General features: G+C 47.0%; 2 protein-coding genes across 3 annotated transcripts in view; both read right to left on the minus strand.

Annotated features, from left to right (window-relative positions):
- The window catches only part of LOC142774627 (gamma-interferon-inducible lysosomal thiol reductase-like), an 87,620-nt gene extending 70,054 nt beyond the window's left edge, over positions 1–17,566 (minus strand). The window contains exon 1 of one of the 2 annotated variants that reach the window (XM_075875216.1): positions 17,279–17,566. In XM_075875216.1, coding sequence (XP_075731331.1) covers positions 17,279–17,326 — 48 coding nt within the window. In that variant the 5' untranslated portion in view covers positions 17,327–17,566. The remainder of the gene's footprint in view (positions 1–17,278) is intronic. The other variant, XM_075875215.1, reaches the window with a different exon arrangement.
- A 4,786-nt stretch (positions 17,567–22,352) lies between these two features.
- Positions 22,353–24,155, minus strand: part of LOC142774890 (uncharacterized) — a 46,237-nt gene continuing 44,434 nt past the window's right edge. The window contains exons 22-23 of the mRNA XM_075876036.1: positions 23,657–23,952; positions 22,353–22,565 (exon numbers count right to left, since the gene is read on the minus strand). Coding sequence (XP_075732151.1) covers positions 22,425–22,565; positions 23,657–23,952 — 437 coding nt within the window. The 3' untranslated portion in view covers positions 22,353–22,424. The remainder of the gene's footprint in view (positions 22,566–23,656; positions 23,953–24,155) is intronic.

Raw genomic sequence — 24,155 nt, forward strand, 5'->3', positions numbered from 1 at the left:
TAACAATGTAACCTATAGTAACACGTCAAGAATTCGCGTCTCTCATAATCGTGTGGTGGTTTCGGGACGTTCAACCTGACATATCAATCGAAATAAATGAACACGTCAATAATTCAGAACTAAACAATCCGACCGACTCTTGGCTGATTCTCCTCAGTGGGTATAGGTGCCAGCCGTCCCAGGGTTATCGTCATCAACATCATTTTTTAGATATTTTGGGCAAACAGATATAGGACCGCGTAAGTCTCATCTTGTTTTCGCATAAACTGCACTCGACATGCGTGCGTTCGGTTTGGGGGTTTGCAGGGCGCGTGCCTAAAAAAAAAAGAACTTAACGATGGATTCAGTTGTCGCTCGATATCGACGTCAAAACACTGAAAGCGGCGCTCTCCGCATCAACTGCGGTTCGGTAGCCGCGTCAATACAATGGCGATTGTTCCCCAGCGTTCTGTCTATTGTATAGCCCGTTCGTAGTGCATTGTTTAGGGTGAATTCTTTAATATACCTGCGCACACAGTGTGAAACTGATCATAGTGCCTCGTTTAGCCCAGGTGCCTACGGCAAGGGGACGCTGATACGTTTCTGGCACTTCAGATTGTCGAATAATCCTTGGAAGGCACAAAATGTTCATGTTACTAAGGCAGAAGTGCCTTCTTAAACTGAAAAAAAAAAAGAAAGTGACCGTCAGTGTCGACACGAGTGATGAGTAATTCATGTGATGCGTGATCGACGTCACACCATGATGCCATCGTGATTCCGGTGGTAGGCAAAATGTAACGTCACATAATGACGTCATCAAATGACGTTGTCGCTTGGTCAAACCAATCCCGGAGGTGCTGCAGGACCGCGCGAGGTGCCGAAAGCTTTTGATGAGATTCCGAGTGCGTGTGATTGGCTAGCAAGGTCGCTTACAACATCGTACGTCCTTACCGCCGCAATTTAGAGCACCATCATAATTTCGATCATCATTACCATCATCAACGTCGTTATTCTTTCGACAACCATCATAATCATTTCTGGCAATATTTTATTTATTTATTCACTACCATCACCTTTACTACTACTACTACTACTACTACTACTACTACTACTACTACTACTACTACTACTACTACTACTACTACGATGACGACGACGACGACGACGACGATGATGAAGACGGCGGACCGTGCTAGACATAGCCAGTGTTACTCTATCTTATCAGTTGCGAAACTGCGTTCCCAAATCCGGACACGCAGTTGACACGATTTTTCGGAAGTTAGAAGACTCGCGCCATGTGGGAGCGACAACGCAAAACGCGAATAATGCGTTTAATAGTGAGTGTGCTAATCAACAGGTGGCGCGACAATATGCTCACTTCCGACAACTGGGCCAATTACGTGTCCGGATTTCGATACATGGAGCCTATGGGGAGTTTCACAACTCGTATAACTCTGAGACTAGCCCCCGTAAAACGCTTCTTGTCTTGACTTGCCACGGCCCCAAGGCAGCGCATTCGAAACGCTTTTGTGCTCTATTGAAGGTAGTGGCAAGTCTAGTTCAAGTCAACGAGCGTTTCTGAATACGGAGTTAAGACATCGTAAAACAATACTTTGCTTGACCCGCTTTATTCTCGGCATCCGTTCCAGATTGTCCGATAAGCCTGACCGATTCTTCCTTTGTAAGAAAAGCCGGATGACTCTCGCGAGTTTGATGCGATGCACGGTGTCAATCAGAGCTCTGATGGATCCGGGTCACACACACCCAGTGTACCCTCATTATCATCATCAATATAACTACGCCCTCGACAGGGCGAAACCCTCTCCCATGTTTTGCCAGTTAACTCGGTTTTCTGCTTCCTGTGGCTTCTTAGACTCATCTGCCCACCTAACTTTCTGTCTCCCCTCAGCGAATTTGCCCTCTCTTGGAATCCAGCCTGTTACTCTCGATGGCCAGCGGCTATCTTGCCTTCGTGCTACACATGCGCTGCCCATGTCCCTTTCTTCGCCTTTACTTTGACTAACGTGTGCTTAACACCCGTCTCTTCCCTGGCCCACTCCGCCCTCTTGTTGTATCGTACACCCTGTGTATCCAGCGCCGTCTATAGTGCTCTGATGCATCCGAGTCGCACACCCACACTGTATGTACGAAAAAAACACAGATTCCTCCCGCGGCTTTGATGAGATATGCACGGCCGGAACCCTGATGTATCCGGGTCACGCACCCGGTGTACAGCAAATACGCTGTGAGAGCAAATTGTGGAGAGGGTGATGTTTCGTCCCAGTTCATTCCGAGCCCGCGAGCGAAGTCTGCAGCGGCGATTACAAGGCGTCGTACGTGTTTCACAACGCGAGTGAGTGCCCCATATTGGACGGTGCGATAGCGAACGCACGCAACACTTTAAGGAGATGAAGTAACGCGGGAAAGAAAGAAAAAAGACTACGCGATGCGATGGAGGAACTGGCAAGCAGCGCCGAACAATTGTAGGAGACATCGCTTCGGCGAGAGCATGTGCCCGTTCCTTGTTTTGTGCTAGAGCGCTCGTATGTGGTACACGAGGAAATACGGTACGTGGACTGCAGTGATATCGACGTAGGCGTCGAAAATTGGTAATCGCCACGCTTCCTCGCAATATTTTTGTGGAGGAGAGCTCGGAAGGCCATTTTTATACAATCGTTATCGTACAGAAACATTATAATAATTAAGACGAAAGGCTCAGAAGCCCCGTCAAACGCGAAAGTCGAACACCGCCGTCAACGCGAGTGATGAAAAAAAATTACCAATTGATGACGTGTTCGGTGAGGTCACAGGTTGACAAAATTTGTTACGTCATGATAAAGTATATGACGTTGTAATCACATGGCACATCGTCGGTTGGCCACAGGTGGGTCGCAATCAGGGAGACAATAAAAACGAGGTGCTGTACATGATTGGTTGATCCGGGAAGGGGGGGGGGGGGTTAACGTTCCAAAACCACCATATGATTATGAGAGACGCCGTAGTGGAGGGCTCCGGAAATTTCGACCACCTGGCGTTCTTTAACGTGCACCCAAATCTGAGCATTCCGGGGCCTACAGCATTTTCGCCTCCATCGAAAATGCACCCGCCGCAGCCGGGGCGCGATCCCACAACCAGCGGGTAAGTTGTGCTACAGAAAGCTTTTGGATTCAGACAGGGATATATGGGTAACATCGAATGAGAAAGAAAGTCGTCTTTGGCAAATGCATAAGCAACGTACCCTGCGAGATTTTTTTTTTTGTATCAGCTTTTTTTTAAGGAACCACTTGTCACGTAGTCGTGACGTTGGCGAAGGCCGCAGTCGGCGTCCTCAAGGTGAAAATCTTCATTTGATAGAACTTGTGGCCGCAAAACTAACTCAAATTAAGGCCCAACCACATGCGTGCGATTTTCTAGCGACAGCTACGAGCGACAGGGTTTGGGAAGCCCATTTGTAGCCGTTACTTGTCGCGTTTTTGGAAAACTAGAAAAGATAGCTTGTTGCCCGGAAGCGAACGTCGCGGTTTTCGGAAACATTGTTGCACCCCTGGTCCTCGCTTCGGTTGCAATTTGCTCTCTATACTTGTTATCCGCTTTTACTTCAAGGAATGCAAGGTATCGACCACGTTTTTTTTTTTACATTCACATCTCACGCGGAGAGCGAGAGAGTGGCCGCATTTTGTCGCAAATCTAGTTATCGAAAGATTCGGCGCCGTGTTGTTTGCCTCTTTTCCTTGTGTCCGTGTACGTGTTTGCGCAAAGAAGTCATGAATGAGTATACCAACTCGCCCAACTTTCAGTACTGCTGTTGCTATGTCTGTGCCTCAGTGAGGCACTGACATGACCACGAATTGCTGCTATATAGATTAAAGACTATCACGTTCATTCCCATAAATTGCAAAAAGGAAGTTTAAAAGTTTAAAAATTGGTCGATGACAACATGCGAAACTCATTACTGTCTTGTGTGACATAAGAGAGCCACAAAAGCATTTGATTGATTGATATGTGGGGTTTAACGTCCCAAAACCACCATATGATTATGAGAGACGCCGTAGTGGAGGGCTCCGGAAATTTCGACCACCTGGGACTACACACACACTTCACAAGAGTGCCAGGAGCGCGTTAATTGAGAGTCGTTTCGGCTGCGTGACCAGAAAGAAAAGGCCGCAGGTAACAATGAAGCCAGGTAATGCGAGGCTCAGAGTCCTGCGTAACTATATGCCATTAGGCGGCTCTCTCAAAAGTGTCGTCTCGCGCGTTTTTTTTTTCTTTTTCTTTTTAGAAGAGCTCCCGTTAATTGTGAGCGCCCCGAGGCATTGTCTCGGAAACTGTAATCGTGGGAAGGCAGAAACCTTGCGATGCGACTGCGGCGGCGTCTTCGTTGCGAGTGCTTCCTAATACATGTGCACGCTTTGCGTCGAGCGCCTCTTGGAGAATAAAGCGCGACGTTTAAACATAATATAGGAAGCAAAAGCGAGTGAACGCAGACTAACCCGACGATGACTTGCTGTTTCCTTTGTTTATTGCTTGTCTTGTTGTGAGATAAAACGATCTTGTCGTGAGATTAAAAGATGTCTTAAGATGAGATTAAACATTGTCGGAATTCTTTCAGTTTACTAAATACCTGTATTAATGTCTAACTTTTAAAACAATAAAATTCTGATTGTTTGATTGTTTACAATGGTCCGATAGACAAAAGCTTTCTCTTTTTTTTTTCGCTGAAATGAAAGTACGTTTACCTCAGCAGTGGCGTAGCCTGAGGAGAGGACACACTCGGCCCGTGCTCCCCCCCCCCCCCACAGCACCCTTGCGAAATTTATTTTTCGCCATGGCATAAAGAACGCAGAAATGACAATTTTTTTTCCTCTCTCCCCCCCCCCCCAAAAAAAAAAAAGATTTTTTTTTTCGCTTACGCCCGCGGCCCTGAGTGAGGCACTGACATGGCATATCGCGAATATTTCGTTAACGTGATGACAGGACCACATAAAAAAATTGGCAGATCCCACGCACAGTGAGAATCGATGATATGCGAAGCATGAATGAGAAATGTTGATATGTCACTTTAAAATCAGCACAACGTTATAAGGTGGAGGTAAATGATGCCGTACATGACTTCCGTGTCATGACTATCAATCATTCATGGATGTGTCGTTTACCTTCGTCAGCTATTCACTTTACGTGATACAAAATTTAGTATATGTGGAGCTAGCGAAACGGCCGCGAGCCCGCCATGAGCGTGGTATGTTGTCATGTTCGTACGTGACGCGCGTGTCAGGGTTATAATGCTTGCACCGGTCATATATTTCGTCATTCATTGACGTCACGTAACACCAAACTTGGTGTATGTGGAGCAAGCAAAACGGCCACGAGTGCATCACGAAGGGCTCGATATACTCCAATGTTATAGCATTGACGCGCGCGCCCGCTGGGCACGGCGACGCTATACGTCAGCAAAACGCGAGCATTCCATAGTGTGACGCCAGGCGCGACCAGCGCCCGTCGGCGCGGCCCGACGGCAACCGGCGCGAAATGCGACATGCTGCATTTCCTGCCGATGCCGTAGAGTAAACTTACTCTATGGCGATACGTTACCCAGACAACACTGCGTGTCCCTCTTTTCGTGACGGAGGTACGCCGGACGCGCTGAAACGCGCATGGACAAGAAGGAGACGAGCGCTCGTCTCCTTCTTGTCCCTTTGTCCTCGTTCTGTTCTCGCGCTGTGACTATCGTCTTATTAAAAAGCCGGAGGAAACTCACGTTTCTCCCTGGTCCTTTTCCTTCGTAATAAGCACTCTTTCCGACATCGCCCTCGCTCGGGCGCCGCGAGCGCCGGCCGCCGTTCGTGACCCGACGCGGCTGCGTGCATCCGTCCGCGACGGAACCCATAAATCGGGCCAGCGTAGCGAAACGCAAAGTCAACGTGCCGGGGGGCCTCTGCTGAGGTGTTTACGAGTCTCTCCCGAGAAAAGGGGTTGCGAGTCGCCGTTTGTTCCTGTGTGTACGCGCGCGCTTCGCGACTGCCTTCGTGTTTCTCCTGAAATGGCGGCTGTACCGTACATTCCTGCGCACAGTCCGCGCGTGCGTGCGGGTGTCTTTTCTTCTCTTTCTGTGGGCAGGCACTGCGCCGTGCTCCCGACCGGGTTGCAGAAATTAGGTGCCTGTTCTCATCTTCTGACCACTACCACCTTTCTGTGGCTCTTTAGCCGTCGTCTTCGCCGGTCGGAATGTAATAGCAGCGGATGAGCGTGCTCGCTCGCTCGTTTGGTCAGTTTGGTCACTTACTCGCGTTTGATCACTCGCTCTCCCACTTTCAGAAACAAGCAAGCAAGCGAACAAACAAGCAGGCATAAACATGTGATTCGCATTTGTGGTTATTCGGGCTGCCAATTTGAAAAAATTTACGCCATGCTGTTAATGTTATATAGCCCCCGCTAATCTGTGATAAATACATGAAACATACATGCAGATTACATAAATAGATAGATAATGGATAGATAGACGGACAATAGATAGATAGATGGATAATGGATAGACAGATAGATGGATAATGAATAGATAGATAATAGATAGATAGATGGATAATAGATAGATGGTTAGATCGATAGATAATAGATCGATGGATAATACATGGATAATGAATGGATAAATAGATAGATGGACAATGGATAGATAGATAGATGGACGATGGATAGATAGATAGATAGATAGTAGATAGATGGATAGTAGATAGATGGATGGATGGATAGATAGATGAATAGATAGATGGATAGATAGAAGGATAGATAGAAGGATAGATAGATAGATAGATAGATAATGGATGGATAGATAGATGGACAATGGATAAATAGATCGACGGATAATAGAAAAATAGATGGATAATAGGTAGATGGATAATACATCGATGGATAATAGATAGATAGATAGATAGATAGATAGATAGATAGATAGATAGCGGTGTAAATGCCGCGCAAAACGCCCGTTCCCAATCTGTGTGTCATTATCATTATCCTGACGACGCCCGCCACAGAGCAAAGGTCTCTCCTCCACGTTTCGGCCATGCGAGATGCCTGCCGTAATTATAGCTCGCAGATTATGTCGCGCGAAACACGGTAGCCCTTGTTAGTGTCACCCGTTCTTAATATTGATGCCGTCAACGCGACAACAGCGGGTTAGACGCGATCGCTGCATAAACGTCCGGCGTACCACCTAGTTTTTTTTTCTTTCTTTCCGTACGTATAAACGCAGCGCAAGAATTATCGGAGCAGCTGCAGTAAACCTCGCTGCTGTGTATCCGTCAACACCTGAGGACGAAGGGGGTTCAGTTGCTTTCGCAGCTGGTTTCCGGTGCTCGGTCGATCGGCACACCGGCGTGACCCGCCTGATGTGAACGAGCGCATGATATTACGTCAGAACATATCTGCAGCGACAGGATGACGCGTCGATAATAGGCGCTGACGGCATTCGCGTCAAGATGCTGTCACCAGCAGAACTTTGCTCAGGAGTTCGGCCACTACGGTTATTGCGTTCATTTCCTCAGTACAGCTGTTTGAAAAAAAAAAAAATATGGCGCCATACTTTTTTTCTTTCTTCTAAGTCGACCACATCAACTTTTATTTGAAGATACTATCAGCCATAAATGAGTTCCGCTTTCACTTTAAGAAAAAAAAAAAAACGTTACTTTTTTGCGCCCTGTCAGAATTGTCACATATATAATGGTATAGCGTCGCAGGGGCACTTTCAAACGTGATCAAGGCCGTCCCGAATCGGACTGGATCCAGCAGCGCTGCTACACGACTACATTTAATCGCGATCATGCCCGATGGGGATCAAGACGATTTGCGATCTCGTTTTAAGAACGTATAATTTGGCTGACGTCTTTGACGAACTCTGTCCGATTTAGTTTGCACCGCGTTCATCAGTGAGCTTTCTCGATCGCGATAAAAAAAATCCGATCCGAAAGCGACTTTGCAACATGGGCTTTACTCGCGCTTTAAGGATACGCGTTAGGTATCTTTGGAGATCGTCATACTCTCTTAGGAGTGTCTTGGGACGTGCTACTCTCCGAAGGGAGTTAATGTGTAGCTTAAAAGAGAGTTATATAAAACCGCCAGGCAGAGTAAAATTACAGCAGTGGCCGCGAGACCTCCTGGAGATCGTCATACTCTCTTAGGAGTGTCTCGGGACGTGCTACTCTCCGAAGGGAGTTAATGTGTAGCTTTAAAGAGAGTTATATAACTCGCCAGGCAGAGTAAAATTACAGCAGTGGCCGCGAGACGTCCTGGAGATCGTCATACTCTCTTAGGAGTGTCTTGGGACGTGCTACTCTCCGAAGGGAGTTAATGTGTAGCTTTAAAGAGAGTTATATAACTCGCCAGGAAGAGTAAAATTGCAGCAGTGGTCGCGGGAAGTCCTGGAGATCGTCATACTCTCTTAGGAGTGTCCTGGGACGTGCTACTCTCCGAAGGGAGTTAATGTGTAGCTTTAAAGAGAGCATATAACTCGCCAGGTAGAGTGAAATTACACCAGTGGCCGCGGGTCGTCCTGGAAACAAAGCACGCCCGTTTGTGCACGACCGGCGTCGCTTAACAGACGTGTCTGGTTATGTTTTGTTTTTCCTTTTCCGGCTCTTTCGCGATTTATTTTTGAGTATTTATTTCTTACACGCCGCGGTGACTACGACGAGATATCCCTTTAATACCGCCGACATCCGGCTCAGAACGGACGCGCGAAGCTTATAGATAAAGCGAACAGCAATAGCGGAGATCCGTTTCGATCTGTCTTCGAAAAACCGAGTCCATGTGTAATATGTATACGTGTGGAAACGAATGTACGAACGAGCGAGTAAACAGGCGAGTGGATACGAACGAAAACGCAGACCAATAAGTGAATGAATGAGTTAACTACAGTAAATCGGGACGAGAGTGGCCTATTGTGTTAGGTAGATATTGAAATCCTACTGCAGACCCGTCACGGTATAGCTTAGCACGTATAAGGAGTCGTGCTGCTAAACACGAGGGCGCGGGTTCGATTTCCCGTTACGGCGGCCGCATTTCGGAGGAGGTCAAATGCGAAGTACGCTGAAGAACCCCGCATTGGTCGACATCAGTGCAAAGCTTCGCACTGCGGCGTCTCTCATAATAAATCGTGGTTCTGACACGCAAAGCCGTGCTAATTATCGTCGATATGAGATTACCACGCCCCTTTTCTCAAGGAGTATTTGTGTGCGTGTGCAGATATAACCAAGCAAAATTTTCAGTTTTGCTTGGTTATATCTACACACGCACACACATACAAACACCACGCGGAATTACCTAAAAGGTGTTTAAACCTCCCCGAAAAAAAAAAAAAGTTGAGAGTTCCTCGCTAACCCACATGCTCTGGCAGTGCCCTGCGAATGTGGGCGCTGATTTGTGTGACGAAAACTCGTGGCGGCAGAGCTTAGATAGTGGCAGAGCTTAGACTTTTGGCTGTTCGGTGCGCCCGGAGGGTCTTCATCGTCTTTTGCCGACCTGGGTGGAGCCGCCGAATGGTTGAGGGGGTCTTAGGACCTCGTTCAACTAGTCTCTCTGGTGTTTAATGTTATTTCTATGTGTATGTTGCGGCGGTCATCTTTACCAATCTGCTCAACGAAAGCTCCCTGGTAATCTCATATGAAGTGTTCCTAAAATGCCTCACCCCCCCCCCCCCCCAAGTGCACTACCAAGGCTGTGACGTCAACCTTTCTACCAGAATGCAACCAGTCCAAGAAGGTGGGGATCCTTCTTACCGTTGAAAAGGTCTGTAGTCCCCAGTTCTTACGTCACGAAGACACTGACCTCAGTGGCCTTTTAAGTAAACTATACAAGCAAACAAACGCGAAGCACGAAGACTCGTGTTTGGTGGCCCGTGAACAAGGCCTCAGTCCGCCATTGTGTACGTTCGCGTCGTAAGGTCCGGCGCGTTTCACCGACGTTTCGACCCATGCGTGAAGCAACGACGCGTCGTGTATTGCACAGTGTACGTGTCTCAAGACACACAGCAGGACCCCGTAACCGCCCACGTATGTACGCTACGTCGCGGTCTTCAGAGGACGCGGTGTGTCGTAACAACTGTCCCTCTTGTGTCCGTTATGACACGGACCTGCTAAATGGGCCGCGTACGAAACGGTGTGGTTCGGCTCAAACAGAGGATTGTGCTGACATCTATAGCGCGTGCTGATATGGGACAATTAATGACCGTCCTGAAATGGACGAATCGTAGTGAGGTGGAAAGCTGTGCGAGTTGCGCACGCAGGCGTACAGACGCGTACACATGCGCTCGCTGAGTCCCCCTTCAAGGGGGGGGGGGGAGTTTCGTCGCCGAGCCCCTCCCCCCTTATGTCAACGTATGAGCCTGACTTTGTGCGCCCCCCCCCCCCCTCCTTCACCCCACTGTTCCTTTTGTACTCTTCTGCGTACTTCCAGTCAGCGCGCTAAAGACTCACAGGTTCCCTTGTGCAATCGTTCATAAGATGTCTCGAAGGCAAGAGGTTTTTTTTTTTTTCTTCCCTTCGACTGCATTGCCTGCCCCACCCCCACTTCGCCCCGAAAGCTTTCTGCAACTATTGTGGTTTGTCATGTTCTCTGTCACCGGTGCCGGGCCTTTGACCAAGCAAGGATCGTTATGTGATGACGGCATCACCTATAACATGATCACGTCGCAAGTACTGATGACCAGTGACGTCAAGGCGACGTCATCGCGTGATGAATTTTGGCATCACTCGTGTTTACGCCGCCGATGGTCGATTTTTGCGTTTAAGCGTCAAGGGCTTTCGCTTGAATACCGAATTTCGGTTATAAAGGACGCGGGGTGAGCGCTGATTAAGAACTATAACTCTATATTATAATAGAATGTTACAGTGCTAAGACCTATGTGAGCGTGAATAGTATGCAGTCTTGTCTCAACGGCTTATACTTCGTATATACGCCGGAAAATGGTGCAAAAGCTGAAAAAGCGGTTGCTCGGCGGGGCCGCTCTTGATTCTTCACGCCAGCTCCACCCGTGACAATCGTTTGTATACAGAGATAAAAACAAAAAACTAACTGCGTAGATTTCTAATGTAAGCACAGATTCAGTTGGCAGAAATATTAGCAAAGATATGCGAAGGTCGTACATATAGATGTCCTACGCATGACGTCGTTGACGCAGCATCTGAAATACTGGCCCTGCACGATGGCGGCTTTGTTGACAAAGTGCAACCTGCCTCAGTGTGATAACGACGCAGCAGGAGCGAAATAGACTGCACGTGATATTTTGACATCTCGAATGCGACATCGCTTACGGCTTACGTCTCTGCACCCCACCAACCCTCCGTACCGGGGCTCCAACACAGCGGTTTCGTTGACTTCAATGCAAGCACCTACTCTACATCGACAGTAATCGCTACAACGATATAGATAACTACATATGCCCGGTTATCTGTACAACTTTATGCATTGATAACTCAGAAATAACTATACTTATATATTAACGAGTCATCTATATATACGACAATACCGCTTTTCGAAACATTCGCTCCAGCGACACCCATTGTTAAAGTATATCTCTTCCCTCAATTAAGATTCAGTGTTTCGCCGTACTTATTTGCCCCGGCAGTCGCTTGGTGGTTGTGACATTGTTGCTGCTGCGATGTCGTGGGTTCGAACATGGCAGGCGTCGGTAGAATTTCGATAGAGGTCGGAGCGAAATGCTTCGCAGAAGCTCGGCAGGGTTTTGCGTACCTCGAAAGCGCGATGTGGTGATGCGAGACACGCCATATAGAGGGGACTGTGCATTAAAATTGACCACCTCGGTTTCTTAAGGTGCTCCTATAATCATAAGTGTCCTTTGTCTTCTTTTCTGACAATCGGATCCAACCTAATCGAAATACGGCTGTTGTTACCCGGAATCAAGCCCACGTCCTGAGCTTGCTCATACGCACATCTTGCTAATCTATGTCTATATATATCTAATCTATATGTATCTTGCTCATGCGCACGTCAGCTAATCTATACAACGGCGGCTCTGCAGAGGCGTTTAATTACGAATTTCCAATTGATAATAATTCGGAGTCCTCCTCAATAGCACCACACTTAACACTGTGTTTAATCAATCATTTGATCAATCGATCAATCTAACCCAACTAACGTATGCAAAGACAGTGATGGTAGGATGAAAAATGACACGGACCTTATACGCGCTACAACTCGGTATACCATTGTTTGCAGCTCCAGCGGCGCTAGTTATCTGTGGCCTTTTGTGCGAAGCGGATCATGCGGTGCTGCCTGCAGATAAGCCTCTTTTTGATTTCTCGTTTTCTGCGGACACTGCTTATAGCCACTGTTCGGTGAATTTAGTCACAGTGTATGAACGCCTCATCTGTACGTCTGCGCCGGCCCGCCTTAACATTCTGCGTGCCACGGAGCAAGGCATATATGGCGATATGTAGAACGTAATTTATTACAATGGGCTCGCCTGATTGTCGGGAACACTTCATAGGCGCATATTACTAACTATCTTGAACGTGCTACACCCGGGCATACTCGGTAGTACGCCGTTAGATTGAACAGTCCAAATTATTATAATAATAATAATAATAATAATAATAATAATAATAATAATAATAATAATAATAATAATTATTATTATTATTATTATTATTATTATTATTATTATTATTATTATTATTATTATTATTATTGGTTGCTGTATTCCATCTAACTTTACCGGCACTGACAAGATGGCTAGTGTTGTCCAACATGTGCTGTGGATGCCAGCTTTGCTTTCATTCAGCTTTTGTATCGGATGGCTGTGGAGTTCCACGACAGTTATTTTTTAATTCCCGCTTCACATATTTGAGATGCGTATTTCAGACATGTCAGATGCGCAGATGTTTCAGATCCTGCCATCGTGAGAATGCGAATAGGAAAGGTACGAGCTGTTGTCAGAGAACCAAAAGCGAACAAAGAATGTTCGTACAAATTCATACGGCTCTCGCAAAAAAAAAACAAAAAAACATTGGTAAAGAATTTTCGGTTTGTCACAGCTGTCTGTCAGTGTGTAGAGAGCCTGCGCATGTGCTTCAGTATTTCGTCCAAGTCTCACTAATATTTTTCATTCAAGTTTTTTTTTTCCTTTTGCTTTTCTCATGTCTACCTCTTTGCTACCATTTCCCTCTTTACCCAACGAGAGCACATCTGCTGCTAACCACTAAGTGGCAGTTGTCAGCCTGCACTCCATATACGAAGGGGTAGACGCGGTATGCAGTGCGTGTGGAGAGGAGGAGGAAACAGCCGAACACTTGATAATGTTCTGCAAAGGGCTTCACCCTATAGTTCAGGATGATGGCGCATAGTTTTTCAAAGCACTGGGGTTTAGGGACAGGGAGGGCAAAATAAACTTTAAGCGGGTAGAATTAACTAGAAGGAAGATTATCTGATTGGTGGCTAAAGTCGAGGCACGAGTGAAAAATTAAACCCTTCACTGCAAAGTACCAGTCCTTAACTTCACTATTTAAAGGGAAAAAAATATAAATATAATTGTTGGTTAACTAAGTATTACGGCTAGGTGGCGTTAGTCGCCGGCCCATCTAAAGGGTACAGCTATATCAACCCATCCATCCATCCATCCATCTGCTTCTTTTGTGTATGCCCTTGTGTATTTGTGAATGTATGCGTTTTTAATAATAATAATAATAATAATAATAATAATAATAATAATAATAATAATAATAATAATAATAATAATAATAATAATAATAATAATAATAAAATACTCAAACGAAACCCCAACTGCGGCAAGGCTTCATTTCATTTCATTTGTTGATACTGTCAGCCCTTTGCGGGCTATTACAGGAGTGGAGTTGACTCATATAAAACAGAAATGTGCATAAGAGAAACATAAGAACCTTCACTACTGGAACAAATCATTTCAGGTCACATACAACAAATATATTAATGGCTAAGCATATAGTTTACCTTCGCGATGGTATAGTGAACACCGTCCAGTTATCACCGTGGACAGGCGCACGAATTCTGTTCGGTAGCTCTGCGCATGCGTGCGTGCTGGCGATCAGTGAGCGGCGCGCACTATACCATTTCGAAGGCCTGCCGCTTTTTGTGTTTCATTTGACGCTGATAGTACCCGTGTGCTCAGATTTGGGTGCACGTTAAAGAACCCCAGGTGGTCGAAATTTCCGGAGTCCTCCACTACGGCGTCTCTCATAATCATATGGTGGTTTTGGGACGTTAAACCCCACAAATCAAATCATGAAAATTGACCATCTCCGTGATCCCACCTGGCGCGTTTGGCGCTGCGGTCGTTCCCGGCAGCGAACACGCATAAATACAAAACGTTGTTAGTGCCGGCGACCGGATGCCTTTCACTCGCCCCGCTTGTAGAAGGATCATTAGAGACTCCACACTGAGGAGAAACCAGGAAACTTCGGGTCGGGTGTTGTCTTTCTTTCTTCTTCTCTCACTCTCTAACGCTCTCGCAATCTGTTCATACGTGTGAGAAGCGAGGGAGACGGAAGACAGTAGTCCACCTAGTCGCGTGTGGTGGTGCAAGGCGCGCTGGTGGGCGCTTTGCACGCTTTACCTCGGACTGTGTCAAGGTACGCGGGCTCATTGATGAGGGAAAGGGTGGACGTGTAAGAGAAGGAGGAGGAAAGGCTCCGCCGGCGGGACGGGCTCCGTGGTTGTTCCGCGATGACGACAGTTATAGCGCGAAAACAAAACGACACGGAGACAAGAACACGAAAGACACTGTGTCTTGTCTCTGTGTCGTCGTTTTGTTCTCGCGCTATAACTATCGTCATGCCATACCAACTAGCCCAAGTTACCACACTTCTAATGTTCCGCGATGACGACGCCGCGTCGCCCTTTTGTGCAGGCTACAAGATGACGCACGCCGACTTGCGAAAGAGACGCCAACAACAAGCGGTCATATCGCGGTCCTGATGATCATATCGCGGTTTTGGGACGTAAAACCCCGTATAATATTAAATAATATTAACTTTCAGATATTATTAACTTTGGATATTTTCAACAGGAATCGAAACAACCGCGACGCAATGGACACAGTCACCGCGGCGGGTAGTGTTCGCGTGGGGCAGAGGGTTGATCGAGGCAGCTTTCAGCGAGAGACTGATTGGTTCATGCTGGCAAGAAAAGCGAACGGCCTTTCTGGACGTGGTGCAGAGAGATGTGTGTTGGAGCATTACAAAGACTTGAGTCAGATCGCCCGTCGAAACCACTTTTGGCACTTTCTCCGTTCGGTATTTTGGCGGACAAAGGATATCGAGTGGTGCGAACAAAGCATGACAGGGTGCGAGTAAAGTCACGATGATAGTTATAGCGCGAGGACAGAACGACGACAAAGAGACAAAAAGGACACGATCCTCCTTGTCTCTTCGTCGTCGTTCTGTTCTCGCGCCATAACTATTGTCATGTCATACCAACTAGCCCAAGCTCCCACACTTCTAAGTAAAGTCGAATTGAGAAAGAAAGAAAGGTTGTTTGTGGGACGCCAACAGGACGGAGCACACGGCTTAACGACACGTGTATTTGTGAAATCGACAGTGGAAAAGAAAAACCAGAAAGACACACAGTGGAAGAGAATCACTGTTGTAGAAGGTCTTCGGGGACGACCGGTTTAGTTGTGTGGAGCTTGCCGGCGTTCCTTAATGGGCGGAACAGGCTTTTAAACTTCGAAAAAGGGCCGTCCAATAGCCTTGAAATTGTCGCGGGCAGTTTCGATGCGCGTACATAAAGCAACAGCCTCCTCTCAAAGAACTAAAGAAGGGGCTCGTCTTTGTGCGCACTGAATGGGAGTCGGTGTCGTATTGTACTCGGTCGCGTCTTCAGCTCGACGTTTTGTCGTTACGATGCTGAGTATTTCTTTTCTTTGCTTTCTTTACCGCGGGCTTGTTGGGGTCGGGGTGAAAACACTTGTGAAGTTTCGGTTCATCGATTGCTATTGCATGGTCAAGGAAAGACTTCTAGTGCGTCGTCCTCGATTTCACATTTCGTAGCTCATTCGGCCGCAGGGTGCACGTTTGTATATGCTGTTTGTTTTTGCAAGTCGTGAACAGGAAAATAATGACAATGAAAAAGAAGCCGCACACATTGACCTTTGGGGCAATTTAATGTTCTCCATAATCTATCTTTTTTTATTTATTTAACTCCTAGTGTGTCGTGGGAACACTGTGGTATTGACACTACGTTTGACGACACATCATTGATGACATAACTGGATCTGTTTCCTTCTTGGTAATGATTAACCAGCGCATGTACCTTCTATAGCTTTATAGCTGGTGATTCAATTGCTTTAATGGGAAACCTCAATAATGACTCTGACATAATGAATTACTTAATTTCATCTTAACTAGAATGGTTCCCTGGGATATGCCCAATGCAATGTGTCTAGTGCCTTGTAGTAAGTTATTGCCGTTTTGAGGCATCCACCAACATTCCTATTCTAAAAGAGCGGTGGTTGTCATAGGCTCTGGACAAGTGCTCTTACGGCAGAAAAATTATTATACCTACAACGGAAGACCATCGGACGTTTGAAGTTCTCGCAAAGAGAGAGAGAGAAATGTGTTGGCTCTTTATGACTATCAAAGCGGAGTATTGTTTTCTGCTCTATGCTCTCACATTGTATAGGAGAAGGCGTTTTGATAGGTGCTTGAAGGAAGCGCATTAAAAATCGAAAGAAATTTATTTCCGTAATTAATTAAACGTGTCCGCACATTAATGCGAAATTGGGATAAAGTCGTTCGTGTCGTCAGAGAAAAAAAAAGATGTCAAAATAACTATATAGACGTACACTGTGTAGGTCAAAAGCACTAAAGCCAGTTATCAAGTCTCCGTAGTATATCCTCTCCCCCCCCCCCCCACCCACATTCCACACCCCAGACATAAGCTCAGGAGCAGGGACAGAACAGTAAATAAAATAATGAACAATAGCGAAAACAATGCGATGTTTCTATCGAACGTCGTAACGTTCAGATAACAGATATCTAAGTACCTCGACACTCCTTCCCATAACTGAACTAGGCAAGCAGGTATTCAGAGTTGAAACGTTGGTCGGTTTTGTCGAATCGTGCCCCGGAGAGGCCGGGACTGTCCTCTCGGGGACCGGTCACTGCGCCGCGCGTATCGCGACCCAAGCAAGAGCGGGGCATGATTGTGTCCTTCCTTCCGGCGGTGCTACTCTTCCAAGCGAGATGCTTACAGGAAAAGTGTGAATTTCGTGCCGGGCGCCTTTTTTCTCGGGATACGTGATGGGAGAAGAAAGACCCACCTGAACACACAGCAGAGTGATGATACCGATGAGGATCACTGGTAGCATGGTGCTCGTGGTTGCACTAGTAGGACGCTCCTAGCAAGACCACTTGGTGAAGAGAAGAGAGGGACGCTTTTTTTTTTTCTTCCACTGCCGAGGATGGGGACACGACGGAAAGCCGGTTTTGTAGCAGCAGTGTGCGGCGGTGTCGCGACTGGGTGGGTGGTCGGGGGGATTTTCGCGACGGACCGCTCAAGCACCCGGCGATGGAGAAACAGGAGAGCGGCGTGTGGCGCCCGCTCAACAGCCCACCGCTCCTTCCTCTCCGGCGGCTTGTTTTGCTTTCGCATCGCCGGCGAAACACCACGTGACGAGCCGGCGATGACGCTGTCCCGTGACGTCATGGGCATCGATGAACCGCTCGTGGCGTCGCCTGGGAGCAAGCGGCGGAACTCGTGCGGCGTTTCGAAACCGAAACTAATATTGTGTCAGTTTGCTGTGTCTGTTGCGTGGATGCGTTCTTTGTGCTTTGATTATACGGCTGACGTCAATTCGCGACGAACACGGTACCTCACACTTGTGAAGAGGGGGAAACTCTCGAACATTCCTCTGATTGCAGTATGAAAAAAAGAGGGGAAATCTGCAACGTATCACACGTACGTTCGTTTTCGTTTCTGTCTTCAATCGTGTTTGCTTTTCACGCCACCTCTTGGTCCTGCCGCGGGTGTTTCTTTCAAACGTTCAGGAATGTAAAAAAGAAACATTTTAATTACATTAAAATATGCGTTCACCTTCATATACGCAATGATGATGTCAGTACCACGCTAACACTCCTATATTGCTGTCTATTCCTTTTTCTTAATAAAGGTTTATGCCACGAACTTTCCAGATCGAACATTATTTAAGACATTTTCTTTCTTTAGTATGAGAAAAGTCGTGTATTTCTCACTACGGTGTCTGCTTTGTTGATGATCGTGAATATGTAGATCAATAAAGCTGTGGGTTCAAAGCAGACTTCTCAGGAACGAATTATGGACAAAAGTTGAGCGCAGCTGTTTGAGAGCATTCGCCGTGGTGTCTGTTTTAGTCGTTGAGGCTTCGTCCTTCGTCCCATAGAGTTTCCTAAAATTAACTAGAGAGGACTCTGTCGCTGCGATCGTTCAGCGACCATGGGAACACACGTTTGCCTAGTCTTCGTACTTGCGGGTGACCAATTGTACATGCGGCTTCGTTTATTGCTGTGTTCCGGTTTTGTTATGAAAAACAAAATTCAATCCTTTTCAACTTTGTGACCTGATTTAGAAAGGTAAGTCTAAAAGAATAAGGTGTTGAAGCGCAATCGCTGACCATTTGTTTATTTTTGTATTGTGAAAAAAGAAAGAAGCTCCAAGCCCCACGAACGCAAACGGAGCCACAAGCAGGCCAGAAGTACGAAGATTAGACAAATGTGTGTACTACCCATCATTCCTATGCTCGCTGAAGCGCAGTGCGCTGCGGCTCCCATAGACACTAGCACCAGAGTTCCCTCTAGTGTATATTAGGAAACTCTAAACTAAGTTCAATAACTCCTACATGGTCCAAGTTCGGCGTCTAATCAGTCAGGCTCTTTTGGCTATCGCATTTCTTTCTTAGGTTCCGCTCTCACTGTTAACTACTACCACTCTAGACCCGCCGTGGTGGTCTAGGGGTTAAGGTACCCCTGCTGCTGATCCTCGGGTCCCGGGATCGGATCCCGGTGGCGGCGGCGGCTGCATTTTCGATGGTGGCCGAAGTGCTGTACGTCCGTGTGCTCAGATTTGGGTGCACGTTAAAGAACCGCAGGTGGTCTAAATTACCGGAACCCTCCACTACGGCGTCTCTCGTTATGATATGGTGATTTGGGGACGTTAAACTCCACATATCAATCAATTTCCGGAGCCCTGCACTATGGCATCTCTCATAATCATATGGTGGCTTTGGGACGCTAAACCTCACATATCAATCAATCAATCATTACCGTCAGCAACTATGACCACAAGGGTTTGTTTAATAATTATTGACGCTACTCATAGTGATGGAACTATGTGGTTAAGAGTCAACGTGGGTGCATGCACGTTAATCCGTGCTAAAGCTGTCAAGCACCAATAAACATTGCGCAAGCTCTCATATATCGATGTAATTAAACATCAAACTACTTCTGTCAGGGCACCTTTTATTTTCGTGTTTTACCGATCGCTCTAATGGAGCGAGCAACCATGTTTTTTTTAAAGGTGCCCTGCCAGGCTTTTTGAGCGTGGTCAGAAAACGCTGCCGATTGGTAGTCGAGGCTCCAGAGAAAACTTGAGTCAAATAATGTAGCGCAGAACGCTGTCTGGAATTCACTATATATGACCGAAGTTAGAGAAAATTGCTTTCTTTTCTCGCGATAAATGATGCTACAAGCTAAAAAAATCAGCCGTAACGCCATTGTGTCAGTCATTGGCTCATTTGAGCATGGCGCGCTTGGTCGAGGCTGGTGATGCCGCGGAAGGCCGCGACTTGTCCACGCGCGCGTGTGATCGCAGTGAAGGTCGCGAGGCGCACGTGACGTATTTTCTTTTTTTTTTACTCGTGCCACATCGCGTGCAGGAGCTCAAACCAGAGAGGTTAGAACTCCTGTGCCCCGTTCAAAATATTCTGGGTGAAGAGCACATTCGTCGGGACGAGAGAAGAGAGAATGTAATTGCGGCGTGCGACAAATCTTTGTAACTACGCTCGTATACTGGCCGCATTCTCGAAATGTTTGCGGTGATCAATTTGTTAAGCAATAAGGTCATTTAGTGAATATACTCCATGGCTACCTGGAAAAGTGTTGCAAAGCCCTATTGAGGGTGCCCTACAACGCACGTGTTAGCAAGTGTGCGTGTGCACAAAATGTAAGCAGAATCGGAAAAAAAGAGGGGATGGGGAAGGTTCAACCTAGAGTGCCTCGATACCTTAGTTCAATCCAAGCCACTCCTTGATACGTCACTAGTGTCGTTTATTTCACTCGACCGCTAGTGATAACGGACAAAAACGAATCTTGAGTGCATTATGCAGATTAACATTAGCTGGTACGTTTCGGAGTCAGTGCTAAGTGGCAGTGCTCCCGTTAGCAGGCTGTAACGTAGCGCATACACGTTACACTGTTTTGCTGTTACGTCATAAGCGCGGCACGCTTCGTTACAGTGGTTGCTTATGGGGAGGTTTGTTTGTTTGTTTGTCCCTTTTTATTCTAGCGCAATCCACCATGGGAGATCGGTCATGAAACGAACGGTGTCTTGCTATTTAAAAGGAAATGTTCATAATTTCGAAATGTTAAGAGTTAAATGAATATGTTTGATTTTGATATTTCTTTAACGATGAACTTAGCATTCTATTCTTCTCGTCTCCCGAAGGAAATCGCAAACGGCTTCGCAAACGCTCCTGTGGCTAAAACCCAGCACGGTAGCCCCAAAGGAAAGAAGTACCGGAAGGGATAAATTTAATCTCAACCTTCGAAGTGGTTCGTCTAGAAGTATTTTCCTCTGATTGGTGAATAATCTGCACGTTAGAGAGCAATGATCAAGAGACTCACACTCACTGCAATGGAGGCATAGAGGTGACTGTAACAGACCAGACCTGTGTAGGTGAAAATTCAGTAGGGGGACTTGGCATCGTAATGGGGAGGTTTTAACCAAATCAGTCCCGGTAAGCGTTCTTTTTATTTTTTAAAGGGACTATCCTCTACATTCATAATTATTGTGCGGGGAGAATTTTTTGGCTATAAAAATTGATTTTGGGATTTTACAATGATCTCGTAAAGAGTTCCTCGATCTTTTCAAACTTTATCACATTTCGGGTACTCGAGGTGCCATAAATAAAGTTGATAGGGAATGCAAGTGTACCCTTGCCTGATTTCTGCGTTAGAATTAAATTTTGGGAAGATTGTGTAATTTTTTTTTCGGGAACAGTACAACCTTTTGCTGTACAATGTAAAAAAAAAAGATGTTCTGACATATGTTTATTCGGGGAATTTACATAACTGCAACTAGAACGTGTAGCCTAGGTACATATTTCAGTCGAAAAAAGAAAGTACATTCGTAGGTGGCAAGTTTCAATCATTGAAAAACGTACACCACAAAGCTCATAATTTTTTTTCACCTCTGTAAACCATTAATAGCTAATCTTGTGCAAAATTGCAGTTCTCTGCTAAAAGCGTATCTTAAAGAAAGTAAATATGTAGAAAAACTAAAAACAAAAATTAATAAGACTAAACGTGACTAAAATGTAATTTTGACTTTGTATGCAACCCTGCGTATACTTCGCAGCAGTACAACGTTTGACCGTCTGGTGTCATTAACGTGCTCATAATTATAAGTATACATGGGACTCTATAGCGTTATCCCTCCAACGAAAACAAGGCCGCCGTGGTCAGAATTCGCTCCCGTGACCTGCGGGTCGGCAGTCATTTACCATGACCACCATACTGCCGTGGCGGGTTGTAATAAATAGTCTAACGTTTTAAAGATTTCTGAAATACTTGTGCTGCATCGAACACCATTCACTAGTGGCTTAGCTAGAGGGTGGCACACAAGACCCGTGTCCCCCCCCCCCCCCCGCCTGCCCTCGATTTTTTTCGCCATGTCATACCGTGTAAATGATCTTTTAGGGTTGTTCCACACGCTTCCCGCGCAGCTGCAACGCACGCACCGGCACCCCTCCCGCACGCAAGAGGGGGACAAATAAGCCAATTGGCAACGCTCTTTCACCCTCTGCTTGGGTGCGGCAGGTATGCCGGCACATGCGTTGCGGCTGTGCGGGAAGTGCGTGAAACGACCCACGCGCTTCCCGCACAGCCGCAACGCACGCGCTAGCACCCCTACCGCACGCAAACGGGAAACAAATAAGCCAATTGGCGACGCTCTTTCACCTTCTGCTTCAACATGCATTGTGGCTGTGCGGGAAGCACGTGGGACGGCCCTTACCAGCACGCCCCCCGCTCCCCCTTCAGATTAAGATGATCCTCTTCCCGCCCCCCTTTCCCGAAAAAAAAACTTATTCCCCTGCACACACCCTTGAAGCGAAATGAGTGGGGCCGCGGGAGCTTAGCGTGTAGCAAGCCAATACAACAACATTTTTATTTTTATATATACATAATACAACAGGCGTGTGGCACTCCATCGTGTCAGATGATGGCGCAGATGGAGCAACGGACCACTCGGTTGATCACTCGGTTCGGTCGCTCCCAGGACTGTGGCGAACCCGGATTACTGGCGTCGGACTCTCGGTCGTCGTCCATTGGAACGGAGGCGGCGGACTGGAGCTCCTAGGAGAGATTTAAAGAAAAAAGAAAAGAGGATGGATACTCTTGTCAGTTCCTTAGCGCACGAAACAGCGCAAGCACAGTGGGACAATAGGGCAGAGAGAGCTATATCCATATTAGAATACGAACATGCCCAAACTTAGGTGATTGCATAATTGGCAGCTTCATTTTAAACACGCATCGTTCACACCGTTTTCCCTGCGAGAGAGAAATGCCACTCGGCACGAAACAACACTCGTGCCGAGTTTTGCGTTTTGTCGGAATAAACTTACGCCGATTCCAGATGATGTCCAACTACCTCACGGTCCGTCACGTGACATCCGGATGACAAATACCGGCACTGGCAGTTTCGCTTCCGATTCCCACTTACGGTTTGAAATGGGCGCCCTGCGGCACTTTTTCACCGTCGTCAGAAAACGCTGCCGATTGGCGGTCTCGATTTTTTCGCGCATTAGAAACGGTCTTTCGCTTATTAGTCAACTACTATTTCGCAATACCGGAAACACCACTCTTGCCGCGACAAGATGCTTGGCGAGCGAGGAAACGCGCCAAAAGAAAGGGACGCCACCTTTCGGGCCCCAAACACCACGACGTCATAAATTTTGAAGTAGAGTACTGGGCCTTACGTAGCTTCTAATTAATAACATTAGAGTACCTAGTATACGAAGTGCCAGAAGATTTCATCGAGCCAATGTTGAAGAGGAAAAGTACATTTCGAAGTTTGATACGTTAAGGGAGGATATTTCGGCGCGAAAAAAAGAAATAAAACATCAACGCTCATTTTCTGTGCTAATAATGAACCTATAGGATAGTAAGACTTACGGCATTACAGTTCTCAAATTATTGTTTGTAAATCTAAACCAAGTCATTGTTCTTCATTAGTGTCCCTTCAAGGTTTATTATTCCCGAAAGGAACACACACGTTGGAATTGGATACGCTATACTAAGCTATAATTACTGTACTACGCTATACTACGCTATACGCTATACTACGCTATACGCTATACTACGCTATACGCTATACTACGCTATACGCTATAATTGGATACGCTATACGCATACGCTATACTCTACTGCACTGCAGTGCGCAATACCCTTTCGTCGTCATTCCGTGCGGCATTGGCCTGGCTGGGCCTGGGTGACGGCGTGGCCAGCCTGGCCGCGTTGACCGACGAGGCCGCGGCGTTGGTGGTGGCGGCCGCTGGACCGCCGGCCACGGCCGCGTGCGGTGCGAGCAGCGGCGCCAGCGAGGCGGCGGCCCTGTGCTTGGTCGAGTGCGGCCGGGGCCCGCTGGTGGGCGGCGCCAGGAACTGAGCCACGCGCGCCACGATCTCCTGGAAGCGCATCTCCCAGTCGGTGCGACGGCCGCTGCCCCCGTGGCCGCCGATGCCTGCGGAATCGCGCGTACGCAGTGACTGACGTCAGAGCGAGTGTGCGGAGATACATAGTTCGGGCCAAATAGGCATCCCATTCTCGCCCCGCCGCGGTGGTCTAGTGGTTAAGGTACTCGGCTGCTGACCCGCAGGTCGCGGGTTCGCATCCCGGCTGCGGCGGCTGCATTTCCGATGGAGGCGGAAAGGTTGTAGGCCCGTG

This window comes from Rhipicephalus microplus, chromosome 10 (assembly GCF_043290135.1).
Source record: "Rhipicephalus microplus isolate Deutch F79 chromosome 10, USDA_Rmic, whole genome shotgun sequence".
NCBI lineage: Eukaryota > Metazoa > Arthropoda > Arachnida > Ixodida > Ixodidae > Rhipicephalus > Rhipicephalus microplus.